The following is a 20,130-nucleotide window of genomic DNA, read 5'->3' as shown; positions in this document are numbered from 1 at the left end:
ATCAATATCATCAAACCTAAATTCAATCCAAACACCACCATGATCTGATAAAATGTTTGGATCTATGGCCGCTTTTGTTACGTGCTGTACTAATTGATCCGAAACAAAAATATAATCTATTCGTGAGAATGATTTATGAACATGGGAGCAAAACGAAAATTCTCGAGCATTAAAATGAAAGATCCGCCATTAGAAATATTATTGGATGCTTTTAAAGCTACCATTAGAGGTCAGATCATTTCATATTCGGCACAATATTAGTTATTAAAGAATTAGAGGCAAAATTGGCTGTAAGTGGGAACATATTACTTTACAGGCCCTCTTAAAAGCTAAATATAGTGAGATTTCTTCGCAGATGGCTAGGAAAGATTTGTTTTCTCAACAAGCACTATATTATGGAAACTTGAATAAAGCGGGAAGATTATTAGCTAATTATCTTAAAGCGAAAAAAAGGAAAGTAAAAATTGTTGCGATTAAAGATGGAAAGAAAAAACTCACTCTCAAATTGGAAGTATTGTAAAACAATTTTTGAATTTCTATAAAGTTTTAAATTTTTCTGAGCCTTATTCAAATAAAGAAATAGAGGGTTTAGAATTTCTAAAATTAATTAGGGGGCTGAAAATTCCTGAGCATATAAAAGGAAATCTTGAGGTGCCTATATAATTGAATGAGTTACAAACAGCATTGAAGTTCCTTAGAGTTGGATCCACTCCAGGTAGTGATGGTTTCACTGTGGAGTTTTACAAATCATTCCAAAAGACCCTATTACCTCATTTGTTAAATTTGTATCAGGATCAACTAACTAAAGGTTGCATTACAGGTACTATGGCAAAATCTTTATCCTATGTTGGTTTCAAATTACAGGCCTATTTCATTGATAAATGTAGATGGAAAACTTTTGGCTGTTATTGGCTTTACGTTTAGCCAAGGCTCTCCCCTATATTATTGGAATGCACCAAACAGGGTTCATTGCTCAGAGGCATTCTTCTAACAACACAAGATTGTCTTTACATATGTTAAATTTATCAAAAGATTTGGATGATCCGGCCTTTTCTGTATCCTTGGATGCAGAATGGACCTTCATGTATCAGGCAATGTATCAGGTTTGGTATTGGTTCTGGATTTATACAAATGATTCAAACCTTATATAGCTCCCCTTATGCCAGATTATATATTAATACTTTTTCAGAGCGTTTTCGTCTGGAGAGGGGGGTTAGGCAAGGATGTCCTTTATCTCCTTTGACATTGTTCTGGAACCCTTGTTATTAGCTATTCAAAAGGCAGAGGAGATTCAGGGTATTCCTTATGCAGGTTGGGAATATAAAGTCTCTGCTTATGCGGATGATATTTTGCTTCATTTGAGGAATCCGGAGACAACCATTCCACATTGATTTGATTGATAGATTTGGAAAATTTTCAGGATATAAGATCAATTAGAGTAAATCTGAGGTTCTTCCTTTAAACGTTCACTGTTCCAAAGGATTATTTGACATGTTCCCTTTCCTTTGGAAGGAAGGAGGTATAAAATATTTAGGTATTTGGATTCAGAAGACGTTGGAAGAGATGATGCAAGTAAATGAAAAATCCTTATTGTTTATGGTCTCAGAAATGTGTGAGCATTGGAACCCATTACATATATCTTGGTGGGGGAGAGTTCAGACAGTAAAAATGATGGTTTTGCTTGTAGTTTGTTACCAAATGGGTATATTACCGGTTTATTTTCAAGGGTCCTTCTATAAGAAACTGAATAGTATTCTTACTAAATTTATTTGGCTGGGTAAAAATGCTAGAATTGCTTTAGTATCATTACAAAAGCCGCTTGCAGAGGGCGGGGTAAATTTCCCCAACTTTTATAGGTACCATCAGGCCTATATAATGCGCCAGGGAATATATTGGATCCTCCCCAAGCTCATGGAGCATCTCCCAGATTGGCTGTACCTAGAATGGAAAATTATGTCCCCTATGCGACTATCTCATGTATTAAGTATCAGAATACCTAGATATGCTAAGGACAACATTATAATATTGGACACATGGAAAACAATTAAATTTATTGATAAATTAACAGATATTCCTATAATGAAATCTACTTTTCAGTCCTTATGGTTAAACTCCAAGATTCAAATAGGCGGTGCTGGGATCTCCTGGAAGAATTGGATTCAGCAGGTATTCGGACATTGGATGATGTTATATCTAATGGGAAACTGCTTGATTTTTCACAGCTGCAACAATCATTTGGTATTTTAAAGTCTCAACATTATAGGTGGTTGCAGTTGAAGCAGGCTATTCAGAGTTCCCTGAATGGAAAAACTTAAAAACTTATTATAGCTTACAGATCCTTTGCTACCAGACAAATTTAATAGGACATAAGGCCGCCCAGGGGTATAAATTAATTTCTGAATTTCCAAGCTTCACTGGCTCCCAGTATACTCCAGAGTCCTCTATAAATGTGCCTGCTTAGTCTTCAAGATCCTACATGGCGTCCTCCCTCCCGTTATCCCACTCTTTTGGAACTCCTCAAACTCACACCCCACTAGACCCTCACAAAAACTGAAACTGTCTTTCCCCTCTATAAAAGGTATATCCCGCGCAGGAAAACTTGGAACATCCCTCCTCTTTAGAACCACAGAACTCTGGAACAACCTCACACCCCCGCTCAGAAACTCAAGCTCCTTCCAATCCTTCCGCAAACACTTGAAAACTTGGCTCTTCTCAAAAATCTAATTACCTCCCGTTCTCTAGCAACCGGTCCCTCTCTATCTTCTTAGTCCCTCTCCTTTATCCCTTCATTGTAGTTCCTTTCCTCTTAACTTCTGTAAACCGTGCCGAGCTCTGCGCTTGCGGAGATGGCGCGGTATACAAACCTAAGATTTAGTTTAGTTTAGTTTAAATAAGAAGCCAAAAAATAGTCTTAGAGACAGTTGAGCATCGAGATAAAACAGTATATTTCTGTATCTCATTGGCCACAAATTTGGACTTGGAGGCATCAGCATCTATGAGACAAACTTGGTTATTTTTATTACATAGGAATTTTTGGACAGTTCTAAGTCTAATAGATGCTGGCATTGTCATAGTGATATAGGGACTTTGGATCATCTGTTATATTATTGTCCTTTGATACTTAATTTCTGGAAGTCAATTTGGGGACAAATCAATTATATTCTTGAATCAGCAATTCCCTTAACCTATGAAGCCATAATTTGTGGTACGCTTTTACACGTTAAGCCTTCTTTGGATAAATATAAAAGCTGTCTTTTTGATCATGACGGGAATAGCTATTCAAATGATTACACATAATTGGAAGAGCTACGACAGACTGAATTACACATTTTGGTGGGCAAAAGTTTGTACCACTTATAAGTATGAGAGAATGAATGCGGAATGTTTAGGGTTTAGTAATGCTTTTAATAGGGTGTGGAGCCCATTGACTGCATTTGTGACATCGTAACAATTGTCATGTATCTCTCTTTATCAGATTTCCTTACACATCCGGAGGGGGGTAGGGAAATGTATTTTGATTATTAAAATTACTTAATTATAATATTGTAATAACATAATATGTCTTCTTGTATTAATAATTGGAAAGGGGGGAGAAAATGATTGTTTTATGTATTGTGTATTTAATAGTGCGTTTTATGCAGTGTTTATGTTCAATTAATTGTTGCACTGTCAAAGTTTGAAAATCAATAAAGATTTTTTTTTTTTTTAAATAAAGCTATTAAGGAGCAATTGCAAAGGTTAGTAGTTTAAATCAGGCATGAATGTTTAAAAATACCATCTTGGAAGCCCAGCCCCTACATATCTCACATACTGTATTAAAAGTAAAATGTAAGGAATGTCACTTTCATATGTAGCACTATATACTGCATAAGAAATTAGTCTTAGTAGTTCTGAAAAGCTGCATCTGTTAGTTTTTTTTAAATTTTATCATCTCTATCCCTTGTTTTGCATTTTGACAGGCAAACATATTCTTTTATCTGTTCAAATGTTGTTACCAAGTTTTCCAAGTTTTATTATAAATTTGATGAATCGCTTATTCATAATTTACTAAGCGAATTACAGTAAAATATAAAATAAACATACTAATCAACATACAATTTAAAAATTTAGTTAAAGTGGGTTTGACAAACAGACATACCGACAAAACTGAAAACGAGGGGAGTAAGGGGTAAAGTTAAAAAATTTATACTTTTGGAGAAAGAAAAGAGCCATAGAGGGAAAAAACATAAGGAGGGGTAACAATTTTTCTTTCTTTTGTTTTTTCATTTTTTAGTAAGGAGTCTACTGCACTGTATATATTCCATTTAGAGGTTAAAAGCATCTTTAAAAAGAAAGGTTTTTAAGTTATTTTAAAAACGGTTAATGTCTTTTTCATCTCATATATTGAGGTAGGGAATTCCAGACTTGGGGGGCCACTATTGAAAACATGTCATGACGTCTAGTGCCAATAACTTTTAAGGAAGGGACTGCCAGAAGCCCTTGGGCCATAGATCGAAGAGAACGGGATGTGTTATACGGAATGAGCATTCTATTTATAAATTGCGGTTCACTAGTGGATAGAGTTTTAAATACTAGGAGCAAAATTTTAAAGGTAATGCGATGGCTAATGGGAAGCCAATGTGAATCGATCAAGAAAGGAGTTACGTGATCATATTTTTTTCCATTGTGAATAAGTTTGACGGCAATGTTACTCTCAGTGAGAGAAAATATTGTAACAGTTTAAATATTTTTTGCTACTAGAGTTGCACCATGGATGTTGATATGATGCATGTTGTTAGGTGCCATCGACTCGTGTTTGAGTCCTAGCAACCTGATGAATTGCAGATCTAAAAAGAAATCGGTTTTGTGTTAGTCTGGAAAGGTCCTCCAAGGTCACCCCCATGGTTGTTTTCAACATGTCCAGCTATCTGATTGTAGGTCGCCCTCGTTCCTTCGATCTTACCAAAAATGATGTCCTCCAGTGATCTCTCTCTCCTCTGATGGTGTGACCAAAATAAGACAGGTGTAACTTCATCATTTGGGCTTTGAGTGACATAGCTGGTTTGATCTCTTCCAGAAACGATTTGTTAGTTCTTCTGGCAGTCCACGGCACGCCTAAAATCCTTCTCCAGCACCAAAGTTCAAACGAGTCAATCTTCTTTCTGTAGTGTCCAGCTTTCACATCTGTAACTGACCACTGAGAAAGTGATATGATGCATAACCAAGTAAAATGCTTGATTTGTCCACAAATCGCTTTTCTGCCTTCCCTTTGGGAAATGCAGAAAAGTAGTTATTCATTGGTTAAGCCCAGAGGTTAAGCCTGCTGGTGAGCTGATAAGACTGTAATTTGGGAAGAAGAAGGTGGATCGTGGTCTTGGGATGTAATCAGTTGAAAATGACCTTGATATGATAAAGATTAATTCATTTTTAATAGGTCTGAAGTTAAAATACTCCATTTATGCATGGCATGTCCTTCACTACTACCACTATTTATTTCTATATTGCTGAAAGGCATACGCAGCACTGTACATTTAACATGTGATAGACTGTCCCTGCTCAAAAGAGCTTACAATCTAGTTTTGACAGACAGAACATATAGGGGTTGGGGAGTTTTTTGCAGAGAGAATGATAGGATGGACATAGTTATCTTATGATGAGTGGGAGTTGAAAGCAGTCTCAAAAAAATGGGCTTTTAGCTTGGGTTTGAATGCTGCTAGAGACAGAGCTTGACGTACTGACTCAGGCAGTCTGTTCCAGACATATGGTGCATCTAGATAGAAGGGACGGAGTCTGGAGTTTTCAGAGGAGGAAGAGAATGGTACGGATAAGGAGGGACTTACCTGATGAACAGAGGGGGTATGTAGGGGGGAGATAAGTGAGGAGAGATATTGGGGAGCTGCAGAGTGAATGCACTTGAAGTCAGTAAGAAGAGTTTGAACTGTATACGGAAATGGATCGGGAGCCACTAAAGTGACTTGAAGAGAGGGGTAATATGAGTATGGCGGCTCTGGTAGAATATATGTCGTGCAGCAAAATTTTGAATGGATTGGAGAGAGATGGTTCAGTGGAAGACCTGCGAGAAGCAAGTTGCAGTAGTCTAAGCAAGAGGTGATGAGAGTGTGGATAAGGGTTTTGGTAGTGTGTTTGGAAAGGAGAGGTCAAATTTTGGTAATATAGAAGAAGAAGTCACAGTCTTTAGCAGTTTGTTGGATCTGAGCAGAGAAGGAGATAGAGAAGTCAAAGATGACCCCAAGGTTGTGAGCTGACGAGACAGGGAGGAGGAGAGTGTTTGTCTATAGAAATAGAGAATGGGGGGAGGGGGAGGGGGGCTTAGGTGGAAAGGTTAGGTACTCGGTCTTAGTCATATTCAGTTTTAGATGGCGGTGAGACATCCAGGTGGCAATGTTGGACAGGCAGGCTGAGACTTGAGCCTGGATTCCTGTAGAGATATCTGGTGTCAAGAGGTAGATCTGGGAGTCATCAACATACAGATGATATTGAAATCCATGAGAGATCAGTGCACCGAGAGAGCGGGTATATATGGAGAAAAGGAGAGGGCCCAAGACAGCCTTGAGGACAATGGGATAGCAGTGGTCAGTTCATTACCTTCTGCAATTGCCCCTGCTAAATCCCTATCTGCCCCCTACTTCAGAATCAGCTTCCCCTCTTCCCCCCTGCATAGGCTTCTTACCTCCATAGAAGCCCTTGCAAGGGATGGGGTGCTGCAGGACCTATTAAATAGCACATGAAGGCCCTGGGCTGAATTTCCTTCAGGAATTGCTTCTGCTGTAAGGTGGCCACTGGCCACACTGCACAAGATAGTGTTGTATCAGTAGACCCAGATTTTAAAATAGGAATATCTGTAGTGTTCCAGCATCTCTTAAGAATTTGGCATTAAAAGCACCTACCCTTGTCTATATCTGGTCTTCATTATCCTCACATCCTATATATCCTCTTCCTTATCCTTATGCTACTAGTGTATTTAGTTTCAGGGGACATCTGCTTTATCTTTCTAGTTTGCAGGAGGTCTATAGAAAGAAGATAACATAGGCTATAGAGATGTAAAGAAGCATGTCAACAGAAAGCCTGAAAGGCATCTGCATAGCAAGACTGACAGAGGAACTTTCTTGTATGATACAAGATTCGTATGTTGTAAAGTCAACTTCCCTGATGGCACAGACATGGTCAGCTCTGCAGTTTTTGTCACAGTCCACCAGGTCATAGCTGACAGAGTTGTACTCATAGTACTTTTGCAGGTAGCACTTGTCAGTAGCTATTTTATCCAGAACCATCTGCATGGATTTGGTGGAGCCATCAGGGACCTTAAAAGCTTCTGTCAGCCGATATTCCTTTTCCCATCGTGGGGCATCCTTGTTAGAATAGGTTAGATTCAAATAGTAGGTGACCATATCCTGAAGCAGAAAAACAAGAGTTGGCTGTTTATTGAAATCATAGTATAGTAATAGACAGAGCAAACCCTAGACCAGATAATGCTTTCCTAGTGTGGCACACACCATTTTTAAATCTAAATGCTTTATAAAAGAAATGCTGTACCAAAGATCTCACCCATGTGCCCATGCAGCAGCACAGTAGACTATGTTCTAACATCCAGACAGGCTTTTCCATTCACTGTTACAAACATAACTGAACTGAGCAAGAAAATTCAGTTCAGTCTCCTTTACACACAGAGTGTATTCATACCATTGTGCCACCACATATTATTACATTCAGACCATCAGTACATACACCTACCACTTAGCACAGGGATTCTCAACCTAGCCCTCAGGCACACCTAGCCAGTCAGGTTTTCGGGATTTCAGTGATGAATATGCATGAGAGCTATTTATTTTATAATTTTTGACATTCCATCAGTCAAAAAAACACAAGAAAAAATACAATGCAAGGAAAAATGAAGCTATATATATATATATATATATATATGCATAAACACTGAAGTCGGCGAGGATGCAGCTTCACGTTTTTCTCCTGACAGAGTGACACCGTGAGGATGGGAGGTCCGATGAGCCATTATGTTTATCTGAAATTTCACCATGTCCGATTCCTCGCCAACCATAGGAGTGGTGTGGTGAGAGGCGGTATCGGCAGTTGCGAGGGCTGGCAGAGAGGAGCACTGCCGGACCTAGGAGCGGAGAATTGAGGTCGGCAAGATCTGTGTGAAAGCTGAACTGTCCAGGGCACTGGTCGTCGACCTGGAAACCGAAAGATATTTTCTTTTTCATCGGAGGAGATATCCTGTGGTTGGTGTACATTGGATGAAAACAGCGGCTGATCGGATATAACGGCTGAAGTGCTTGGGACAGTGATTTTGTTGGTCTGACTGAAGTGATTCTGAGTCCCTCTTGACTCTTATATCATCATGTTTACCATATCTGTATTTTACTGTTTTTTATTTATCTGTTTTATATCTTTATTTTAAATTTTCTTCAGAATTCCATTGCTCAACGGTTTTGTCTTCCACTCATATTCCCTTGTTATTCATTCTTTACACATTTATTATGACCAAAAAGAAGCATTACTGAAATATTCTGATGTGACATGGACAAGAGGACATATAGACTGAAACTGAGTGGCAGTAGGTTTAAGACAAATGTCAGGAAATTATCTTTCACACAGCGCGTGGTGGGTGCTTGGAATGCACTCCCGGAGGAGGTTGTGGAGGAGACTACTGTTCTGGGATTCAAACGCAAGTTGGATGCACACCTTCTTGCATATCATATTGAGGGATACGGTAAATCCGGGTCTCCAAAAAGGAGTACCTAAATGGGCCGCCGTGTGTGCGGATCGCCGGACTAGATGGACCTCGGTCTGATCCGGTGAGGGCGTTTCTTATGTCCTTATGTTCTATATATTTTCTTTTAAATTTTTCCATATTTAGTTTTAATTCAAAAAATTTAATTTTTATTTAGTTTACTCAATTATTACTGAGTTGTACACTTTGCTTTAAATAGAATTATGACCTTATAGAGATCAGTGTACTCTTGTTAGGATGTTTCATATCTTGTTTATTATCTCTGTCTTTATTTTTACTCCTACTGCTCAGTAACTGTCTTCTAGGTACTTTAGTTAGATTGTGAGCCTTCGGGACAGTAAGGGAATTCCAAGTACCTATTCTTTATTTATCTTATTTGTATTATATCCTTTAATGTATATTTCTCTGTAAACCGCTTCGAACTTAACGGATTTAGCGATATATAAGAAATAAATTACATTACATTACATATATCACAGGTAAATATTATATTACAAAGTATAGTTAGTCCTCAATCTATAGAAACGGAGCTGAAAATTAGCTGAAATTTTACCATTAAAGAAATAACAGGAAAACTTATAAATGTGGCTTGAGTGCCCTCAAACTTTTCCTCTCTGAGCGAATTAAAAGACTGTAATCAAAGGTTAATTACTTATCATCCTTAGATGAAATAAATGTAGATAATTGCTGCGACTCATAGAAAACATCTGTTCTCTTTATATACCAAAATACACTTACATGAGTATCTCAGGACAAAGGTTGCCCCTAACTTCACAGCCTGAGGACTTAAAATAATAAACTGCTTTCTTCTCTTCTGGGTAGGACGAGATACGTCTGGAATCATTCTTATTTTATTTGGTAGAAAGGGAACATCTTTGTATTAAAAAAAACAACTTAAGCATCCATTCCCTATCAGAGTCAATAGCAAATTGTACCAATCAAGTAGCAGGAACTTGAGTCTCAGTATCCGACCCCTCCAGGAAATTAGATAAATCTAAACTATCAGCAGATAAATTCTGCTGATTGGGATTTTGAGACCTAACTCTTTTAGGTAGGTAATATAGTTTAGAAAGAGGTGGATAAGAAGACTCGGGTGCTTTCATAACTTCATTTAAATAGCATTTAAACATAACTATTGCAGATATAGAAAACACTTTTGGAAAATTGATAATCTGCAAATTGCAGCTTCTTATTGAATTTTCCACCATTTCTTGCTTGAAATGGAGACTTATGCTATCCTTAATCCAGGTTAATGCTTGTATTTCCAAAGTTTTTAATCTGGTGTCAAAAGTCCTCTGATTTATTTTCCAAACGTGAAACTTTATTTTTTAATTCCAAATTTTCTGAAAGTACAGTAGTACAACATTGAGAAAGTTGCTGTATCTGGTTTCCCAGAGAGATCTGAAGATTAGATATAACCTCCCAAATTGACTCCATATTAAAGACTTCAGGCTTCTGTAGGGGCAAAAACCCAGTGCTGAGACCTTCTGCAGAGGAAACAGTACCTGTACTTGCAGTAAAGATTTTCTCAAGAATTTGTATTCATTCCAGTCTCCCCTCCAGCTACAATGCTGGCAAAAAACTCTCCTCCTGGATCCCCCGCCCTGCTGGGTCAGCATGGGAGCGTCCCGATTCAGGCCTTGCATCGGCAGCTCCTACTACTACAGCTGATCCCACCGCCGCAGGACGAGCCGGAGGACTCTGCTCCTCCGGAGATAAGCTCACACCCTCGAGGGAGGGCTCCTGTGCCTCAGCCAGCACGTTCCCTCCTGCCAAGGCTTCCTCCGGCTGCTTATGTTCAAGGGACTTGCTGCACAAAGGAGTCCATCAGCCCGGTCTGAGATGTAGATTCATCCGGGAATACCTGGGCTTTAGATTTCCTTTTCACTCTATAGGTAGGCAAATTTTTTCAATATAGATCGCGTCGGCATCTCCCTACAGCCTTCAAGCCGCCATCTTAGTTGAGCTCCACCTCCTCATTGAGTTGAAACCGCATGAGAGCTATTTAGATAGAATGAAGGTTGTACATGCAAATTTACCCTCTCCCCCTTTTTACAAAACCGGCCAGTGTGCTGAATGCTCTGTGCTACTCCAAGGTTCTACCAGTATCCAGGGTGGAACCCACAATGACTGATCATAGGGTCAATTTGTTCTAGTTGCACCCAAGGTTTGTATACGATTACATTCAATTCCAACATTGCTTATAACTGCATCTATCATATTCATTGTGGATATCTTGAAACCATAATTGGCTAGATGTGTGCCAAGGATTGGGTTGATAATCCCTGACTTAGACATACCATCATACTTCTATAAACCATCACTCTCAATGGGCATATGTCATCTCACTTGCACAAACCATACATATACATAGTTTTATATCATCATATCCTCTTATCATTTCATTCATGCAACCCACTATCATAATGGGTGAGCATAGTAATGTGGAAGAATCATGATGGGTTTCCCTCAACCTTCCACTGTTTCATGCACACAAATAATCATCACCATGCAATAACACCATCAATGTCAAACACAACTCATCCCCCAGAAAACTGACAAATGCAAATTCTTTAGCACAAACTGGAGAGCATCTCCTATTTCATTGCTAGGTAACATTCTCCATCCACTATCAATTGTAAGCACTACAACATTCCAGTGTAAAAAAGATACAGGGTTCCTGACCCTGAGTGAATTTCAAGGAATGAAGAAGTTCGGGTTACATGGGGCTTTCTCATACCAGCTGCTTATGTGGTGAAGGAGGAAAAAAAACCCACAAGAAAATCTTTGCTAGCAAATGACTATTCTATATTACTGTATGGACAGACAGAAGATCATCAAGTACCAAGAGATAGAATGGCAGAAGTTATTTATTTATTTAATTGTTTTTACCGTTCTCCCCAGGAAGCTCAGAATGGTTTACATGAATTTATTCTCAAGCACCAATTGCTGTAGATGATACTAACAATTAAAAAGAACTTCCAAGTGCACCTCAGATATGTTGCCTGTGTGTAGATTATGTATCAAGTTCAGAAGGAAGCTCTCTTTGCACAATACAAGTAAATTTTCACTAGCAATAAATTTGAGCGATTATCATACCCTACTTTAGAGTAAAGTTCATTTCTGTCATATGTGCTAAGGTTGATTGGCTAGGTGTATCCCAAGAACTGAGTGAACAACTGATGATATACAACAACCATTGTGCATATTGCCACAAACTATTATCATCACAAGCATATCAATTAATAGGTGATGCACCATATTTCTTATTGTATAAGAATGTCATCATGTGAGAATTTTGAAACAATAAGCTAGCCAAGCCAAATCTCCATCATAAGATATACCAACAGCAGCATCTAGAATCCTAACTAGCATCTTTAGGTCTCTTATTTATAGGTGTTTTGCAGAAAACCATGTCTTTTAAAAAGTTTTTTGAGAAAGGTTTCCCTGTCTGTAGAATATCAGAAATACATGCCATGGGCATGTTAATTGGTCCTGTGCCATCTGGAACCATATGGGACAACATAGCTTTGTGAGACCCACTGGTTCTACCTGAGGGACAAGTTGATAGAAGAGGAAACAGCATGTGAGAACTACTGCTCACTGACTTCTGCCTACTGAAGAGGGTGGATGGGATGATGATTATGCCAGGAAGGGGGGTCGACCTAATGATACAAAGGAATGGGGTAGGGACTAATGTATTCACATATTGAGCAATTGACATATTGACTAATATATTCACATCCTCTGCTGCGGTCCCGCCCCTCCTCTGAGGCAGGATCGCAGCAGAGGAAACAGCTCAAAGCACTGCAGTGCAAAGATGCTGTAACTGCGATCTTCGGCTGCAGGCTGAAGCTGTAAGATAAACAGTTCGGGGAGGCCAGGGGGAACACGGAGGCCTTCCCGAGAGGGTGTGCAGTCTTTCGGGGGGGCAGTCCGGGGAGGCCAGGAGGGAAGCCGGACACAGCACTTCCCGACTGACCCTCCCTTCTCGCCCTCTAAAACAGGTGCGGCAGCAGCCAGCCAGCAAGAGCAGCGTTGCCGCTCCTGCTGTAGGGAGCGAGGGGAGAGGGTCCGAATCGGGATTTTTTTTAAAATTTAAATTGATTTGAATCGGTTCACCCGAAGTGAATCGGTGAACTGATTCGAATCGTGAATCGGGCAGCACTACTGCGCACAACACATTTATTCATTGGCTGTGCGTCCCTGATGTCAGAGGTAAGCGGTGGTCATAATATGATTCAGCCATGGATAAATAGTACAGGATGCACAATTGTATCAACCCTGAACTTCAATTGGCAGCCAGGTTTCAATTGGCAGCCAGGTTTCCTCTGGACTAATCCAGGAAGTTGCGTCAGAGAGGAAATTTCAGAACAGCCACACGCGACTTGAGAAAAGGGTCAGGCCGTTTGGAAACAGAACAATGAAAATCACCAGCAAAGGTAAGGGGAAGGAGGGAGATGCTTGGATTGTGGCGATCAGGAGGGAGTGGGCTGCTGAACCACGTGAAGGGTGCTGAAGGGAAATGGAAAAAGAGGGGGAGGGGAGAGAGGAGCAGATGCTGAAGGGAAATGGGGAGGAAAGAGGGGAACACGCTGAAAGGAAGTAGAGAGGGAGGGGATGGAGGAGCAGACACTGCATGTTAGTGGGTAGGAAAGAGAGGGGAGAAGACACTGAAGGAAAGTGGGGAGGGGAGATAGTGGAACAGATGCTGAAGGGAAGTGGGGAGGAGAGAGGGGAGCACATACTGGATTGAAGGAGGGGATAAAGAAAAAAGGGCACATGCTGGATTGGGGAGACATACTAGATCTGAGGGGAGGAAAGGAGGAGAGAGATGCTAAAAAACCACCTGGGGAGGGAATGGAAGAAGACAGAGATGTCAGACTATGGGGGGAGCAGAGGGAAGAAGATTTGTGCCAAACCAATTGGGAGTGATGGTGGAGGGAGAGGCGGACAGTTTCTGGTAGAGGCATACAAACAGAGCAGATGCCGTATGGAAGAGGCAGACAGAAGACAGACTGTGGATGGAAGGAAGGAATAGAATAATGAGAAGATGAGGAAAGCAGATACCAGACAACAATTTCTATTTCATTTCTTTTAGGATAAAGTTGTATTGTAGTTGTGTTGATAAACATTTATAAACAAAGCCCTGACAGCTGAAGATCTCTTCCTCTAGTGTGGCAGCCAGAACTTTGATTTATAAAATGACAATTGTACAGAATATTATTTCTTTTTATACTTTAATAAAATTATCTGAGGCTTGTTTGGATGGGATCAGATGGTTTGCAGGGATGGGGCGGAGACGGGACCAAGCTCGGGACAGGGACCAAGCTCGCGGGGACAGGGCAGAGATGATGAGGAAGGGCTCCCCCTGTTCCCCAAGGGCCCGCTGTCCCCCATGCAATGGAACTCTTATGAACTACTGATGTCAAGACATTATATGCAGCTTTGTTCTGTATTTCAGCTTGGATTTTAAGCCTGCTTAAAGTCTCATATACTAAAGGTAGGCTAAGGGGTCCTGCTGGATCCAAGGTTTTGCTATAGAAAAATACAGGCCTGCATAAGTTTCAAGGTCCCTCTGGATGCTCAGACGTTGATAGAAAAATACTGAACTTGGACTATGTGATCAAGAATATGTGAAAGCCGCAGATGGGATCACTAATTGGTACAGAAAAACAAGGCTGAATACAAAATACAGGTGTCAGTCCACAGGAATGTGCTCATTAACATCAAGCTAAGATTCAACCTGATACCACAGCACACAGAAAAACAAGTGACTATTTTGTCAGCAACTTGCCAAATAAGGAACGTGAGAATTAGGTAAAGACTGGCCATTTATGGATCAGTGCAGCTATGGTAACCAGGATATAAGACTAGGCAAATAGGAGCATCTTTGCAATATGACAGGATGGGCCTTGATTGGCACAGGAGGGAAAGGTGTAATCATGAGGAGAAGTTATAAAAATTTATGCACAACCACTTAACAAGCTAGAGATATACTTTTTCACAGCTAGATATTTTTTGCCTGGCACCCACCTTTCTGTGATATCTCTCCAATGTAGTTCCATTGAGACAATATATTTTATTAGCAAGCTCTTGCTGTTTTAATTTTTTTATATTCTGTTCAAATAAAATATTGTCTGCCTGTGGAATACATTGCACTTCCATGTCATTCTTTTGAGTCAGCATGTGAAGGGCTCTAGCAGTGAGCTTTTTCAACAGGGACAAATTTTCTCCCCGTGTCATTCTCTATGTGATAGCAGTCCTCACACTATTGGCATAACAGTTTGAAACTAAAAGAATATGACCTAATCTCTTTTTACAAAAACATCTGTGGATAATCCTTGTGGGTCTAGTAAATGTCAGCAAAACTTGTTAAAGGATCCAGTTTTCAATGGGGACCAATTGGACTGCATTTCTTATCATTTCTCAAACTGATAGCACTTGTATGTGCAATTTTGATGGATCTCAAACTTTCTTATAAGATTTATAAACTACTCTTTTCATACCTTCACTTGCAGGGTATTTCTGTCATAGTCAAACACTCGTATTCCTGGATTATTGGCTCCATTCTGCACCCCAGGTAACGTAGTTTTCCATGGTGTTACTCCTGGTGCTATGAATAGGGCACTGATAGGGCTTCCTTTAGCAAAAGAGACAAGTTATACTTCAAGTCTTCCCTTAAACTGTGTTAATGGAAAGAGCATGATAAGTTGAATTATATACTGTCTTTCCAGATGCAGTCTGATCAAGGTGGATTTCACAATATAAAACCCCTCAGTAGAAGGAATTGTGATCTGAAAAGGCTTAAATATATACAAACAAGATGCAAATTAAGACTTTTATATATGGTACTTCATGCTTTTGACATGCGTCTTTCAAAACCACCAAATCTATAACCTTCAGTTCCAATTTGTCAATTGTAGGCAATAACAGTGCATAATGTCTTTCTAAAGTGCTGATGATGATATGTAAGCTATGGCTAGTAGTATCTAAACAATCTTTCAATACCTCCCAAAAACTGGTTCGTAGAACTTCCAAAACAACAAAAGAAAGGCAAGGGGAGGTGTCCTTTCAGCCGAACAAGTCTTTATTCAAAACATCCCAACAAGGATCCTGTTTCGGCATGTGAAACAACGCCTTCCTCAGGAGACATTGGTATACAGGGCAGGATTAACCAATAGGCCACGTAGGCACATGCTTAGGGCCCGAAATGGTCAGGGGGGCCCGATGAAGGAGGGCATCAACATTGTTTTCTTCAAACGGCGATGGGCCCTTCCAGCATCGATCGGCAACAAGGCCCCCACCACGATCAGCAACGCGGCCCCCTCCCCCCCCCCATCGACAGAAAGTAAGACAAGCAAGCAACGCGGGTAAGAAAGGCAACAGGAACTGTAATTGTGCAAGCGGTGCTGCTTGCCCAAAGCTTCCCTCTGACGCAGCTTTCTGTTTCTGCCTGGGCGCATGGTGGGGTGGGGTGGGGCAGGGCAGGGGGCCCAGTGTACTTGGGTGCCTAAGGGCCCTCAACAAATTAATCCTGCCCTGCTGGTATACCGGCGGTAAGGAAAACAAAACACTGGAAGTATTGAGCTTACAAACTCCATGGTGTGTGGATAAAGAATAAAACCACATACCACACAGAGTTTGTAAACTCAATACTTCCAGCGGGTTTTTTGTTTTTGTTTTTACGAAACCAGGATCCTTGTTGGAACATTTTGAATAAAGACTTGTTTGGCTGAAAGGACACCTCTCCTTGCCTTTTTTTGGTTTTGTTTTTTCTGTACTTCTGAGGCAAGGTGTTGTTCTTCTGTTTATTCATAGAACGTCCAGCAAGTTTGAAAATTCAGAGAGTATAGAATAACACTGAACATATACTTGTACACTTGTGCACCCATGTGTTAGTGTTCTATAATAACTGTGCAAATGGGGCTTAAATATAGGTGCTAAGTTATAGAGTGAGGGGATACGGGGATAATTCGATTAGAACCAGGATCTTTTGTTTCTGCCAAAACTGAAGCTGCAACAGAAATTGGCTGCTCCTTTGTAGCAGAAACCAAAATGGAAACTTCCTCCTTACAGGATACCCCCCCAACACACACACACAGATTGCAGCCCCCTTTCCAAGCCCCCATTCCAATGACATCTCCCTCATGCACCCACCAGTGGGCAAGTCTGTAGCACCGCCTGGACTGGGACCTAGGCAGATTAGAAACAGGGGTCAACTAGGTCTGAAATCAATTTCCTTCACTTTGACCAGGAAGGGGGTCATTTGTCTTGAGTTTTACATCCCCAATCATTTTTAAAAGCCGGGTCCTGTACATTTAGTCCATACCAAAAATGTAAACTCTTCCTGGGGATCTTTGAGAGAGAAAGTAGAAGATCTAATATGGGAACTTTTGTAATGAAGTGCTGAAGAAACCAACAAGATCTGTTGAATGAACAATAAGAAACACTGGCAAATTGAATGAAGGACTTCTCTGACAACTAAAATTAAATCTATTAAAGATGTTGAAACGATGGCGATACCTGCTGTATTGTAGATCATTCTGAAAGTGTCAGTGTGGTGATGCCCGAAGAACTGTGCAGCTATGATACCATGATGCTTCTGTATGATGTCCAGGTATCTCTTATTAAAGTGCTCTTGAAACCAAGGTGTACCTCGTTTCTTCTCAAACATACCTGGTGGGATGTGGCCAACAATATACACCTGTGAAGACAAGGGAAGTATACATAAGCAATGCCATATAACAGGTATTACATTACCGGATATAATGGCAAGATGTACTGTAATGTACAGGTTAAAGTTTAGAGGGCGTACATTACTTATTGAATTCATAAATGCATTTTGTTAACTCCACAAGCTGAAATGTGTTATTCTACCTATACATGATTTCACATAGATATTTTATAAACTAACAAGTTATTAAATATTTGTACTTGATCATAGAAACATAAAAATATGGATGATTTATGAAGAGTACGTACTACCATCATAATCAAAAATTATTTCCAAAATGTAGTTAGAATGCTAAAAACGTAAGCAATACATTTATTTAAATAAACCTTTGGAGGGGGATGGGGTTGGGTTTCTTTAAAGTCTCCGTGAAGGAACCACATAGATGACTTTATTTTGTCTGTTTTCTTGCCTGGTTGTATAGTTGTGTAGTTGTGTTTTGTATGTTTCAAATGACCAAAGACAATTAAAAATTAATTAATTACATAAATAAACCTTCTGTTGAAGTTTTACAGCTCATAAATGAGGTTTAGATGCCCTTGTTTTAGTTGTTTGATGTATATTTCCCAGTTGGGGACAGACAGCATCAAAAGAACCAGGATAGCTAAGTCGTTGAGGTGAGAGATCTGTGAGAGATGACAAGATGATTGAAAACAGGGACTTTAAAAGCCACACTTCCTTCAGCTTGAGCAGTGTTGCTTTCTGCTGATGCATAGTGTGACTCTGCTATCAGACATAAATCTCATCAAATCACTGCATATGACACATATAAGGGATTATCCAGTTAGCGCTAAGCAATCTATTTTGTGTACTAATGCTGTGAGCACTGGGTGTCGCTGTAGCTAAGCCAAGTAACATATGCATTATTGTTTTACTAGAAGTTGTATTTAAAATACATGTGCAATTCAACAAATATTACATAACATGATCAAGTATGACTGGGATATAGTTATACCAGGCTGTATCTGTTCAGGAAAGACAGGATAGGAAGAAAAGGAGGGAGAGTAGTGTTTTATTTTAAAGATCATATTAAAGCGTCCCTCCAGACCAGCACAGAATGGATGGTTTAGGTTCCTCTGCCAGCAGGTGGAGACTGAAACACATTGACTTTTGGCAGTAGTACAAGTGGGCTGTGCAGTCCCACCTACAATCAGTCTGTTCTCAGTCTCCAGCAGGTGGAGGTGGTAAGCCTGTGCAGTCTTTCCTTTTGACAGTTAGGGCCTGTTGGATCTGATTAGTGGCCTTTTTATTGTCCCTTTTTTATTGTCCAGACAGAGCTTGGGGGACCATTTTGGGGGTCCATCCAACCTCAGGGGTGTCACACTCAAAGGGTCGAGTCCCTCCCCCCATTTCCCCCACTCCCCAAATTTCTTTTTTTTAGAGGAGCCTCAGCTGTATGCCTTCTCATACTTCAGGCACAGACTCTGTTGTCCTTTACAGATTTTTGCTATAGAAATATAAAAAAAAACCCAAAATATATATTTTTTAAATGTTATGGACTCTCTCGTCCCTGTTCGGGGGTTACTACTTCACAGCCTGCACTGGTGGCTACAGTCTTCCAATCTGGTTCAGGGGGGTGAGTCTAGTTCAGCCCCGGTGTACAGTGCTTTTTACTGACGCCAGTGTCCTCAGTTGGGGAGCTCAATGTCTTGATCACTCAGCTCAGGGCAGCTGGTTGCCAGTGGAGGCATCCTGGTCAATAAATATTCTTCAGGGATTAGTGCATCGCAGCCGGCTCTGGTGGCTACAGTCTTCCAATCTGGTTCAGGGGTGAGTCTAGCTCAGCCCCAGTGGACAGTGCTTCTTACGTCCATGTCCTCAGTTGGGGAGCTCAGTGTCTCGGTCACTCAGCTCAGGGCAGCAGGTTGCCAGTGGAGGCGTCCTGGTCATAAATATTCTGGAGACCAGAGCCATTCAGTTGGCATTGGTAGCTTTCCAGTTGGAGGGCAAGTTGGTTCTCGGACAATGCCATGGTGGTAGCTTACATCAATCGCCAGGGGAGAACCAAGAGTCATATGATAGCACAGGAGGCAGCTCTTCTCATGGAATGGACAGAGGCTCATCTTCTAGACATCTTGGCTTCCCACATAGCGGGAATGGACAATATCCAGGCGAACTTCCTCAGTTGTCAGGTGATGTCTCGGGCTGGAGCCTTCGAGTTGATTGTCAGGGGGCTGGCCGATCATGGACCTAATGGTTATGAGTGTCAACGCCAAAATGCTGAGGTTTTTTAGTCGATGCAGGAATTTCCAGGCTGAGGGGCTGGATGCTCTGGTGCTGACTTGGCCAACGGACAGCCTGCAGTATGTCTTTCCTCTGTGGCCTCTGGTGGGGCAGAGTTCTTCTTTGCATAGCCCAGCACATAGGCTGCGTGATCCAGGTAGCTCCAGGCCCAGGCACCTGTGGTACGCAGATCTGGTTCACCTTCTTATGGCAGATCCTCTTCCTCTGCCCCTTTCACCCAATGTTCGGACTCGGGGACTCATTCCCATGTTCGATCTAGGTCCTTTTTGGCTCTCAAAAGGGAACACTTAAGTAAGAAAGGATATTCAGATAAGGTGATCTCTACCCTCTTGGGTTCTCGGGGACTTTTCACCTCTCAGGCTTATGTGCACATTTGGCGTCTTTTAGAAGAGTGGTGTTCTGC

The 20,130-nt window shown here is 40.8% G+C and overlaps 1 protein-coding gene and 1 long non-coding RNA gene across 2 annotated transcripts in view; one reads left to right on the top strand and one right to left on the bottom strand.

The window, feature by feature from the left end:
- LOC117365791 overlaps window positions 1-20,130 on the top strand; it is a 34,510-nt gene that overhangs the window by 1,976 nt on the left and 12,404 nt on the right. The window contains exon 2 of the long non-coding RNA XR_004540455.1: window positions 15,271-15,332. This is a non-coding gene — a long non-coding RNA (uncharacterized LOC117365791). The remainder of the gene's footprint in view (window positions 1-15,270; window positions 15,333-20,130) is intronic.
- SMPDL3B (sphingomyelin phosphodiesterase acid like 3B) overlaps window positions 5,653-20,130 on the bottom strand; it is a 32,736-nt gene continuing 18,258 nt past the window's right edge. The window contains exons 6-8 of the mRNA XM_033956619.1: window positions 17,276-17,456; window positions 15,259-15,392; window positions 5,653-7,391 (exon numbers count right to left, since the gene is read on the bottom strand). Of these exons, the coding sequence (XP_033812510.1) occupies window positions 7,008-7,391; window positions 15,259-15,392; window positions 17,276-17,456 (699 nt within the window). The 3' untranslated portion in view covers window positions 5,653-7,007. The remainder of the gene's footprint in view (window positions 7,392-15,258; window positions 15,393-17,275; window positions 17,457-20,130) is intronic.

The sequence above is a fragment of the Geotrypetes seraphini genome, chromosome 8 (genome assembly GCF_902459505.1).
Source record: "Geotrypetes seraphini chromosome 8, aGeoSer1.1, whole genome shotgun sequence".
Classification (NCBI taxonomy): Eukaryota; Metazoa; Chordata; class Amphibia; order Gymnophiona; family Dermophiidae; genus Geotrypetes; species Geotrypetes seraphini.
Note: the sequence above shows the minus strand (reverse complement) of the source record. Positions and strands in the feature narration are given on the sequence as shown.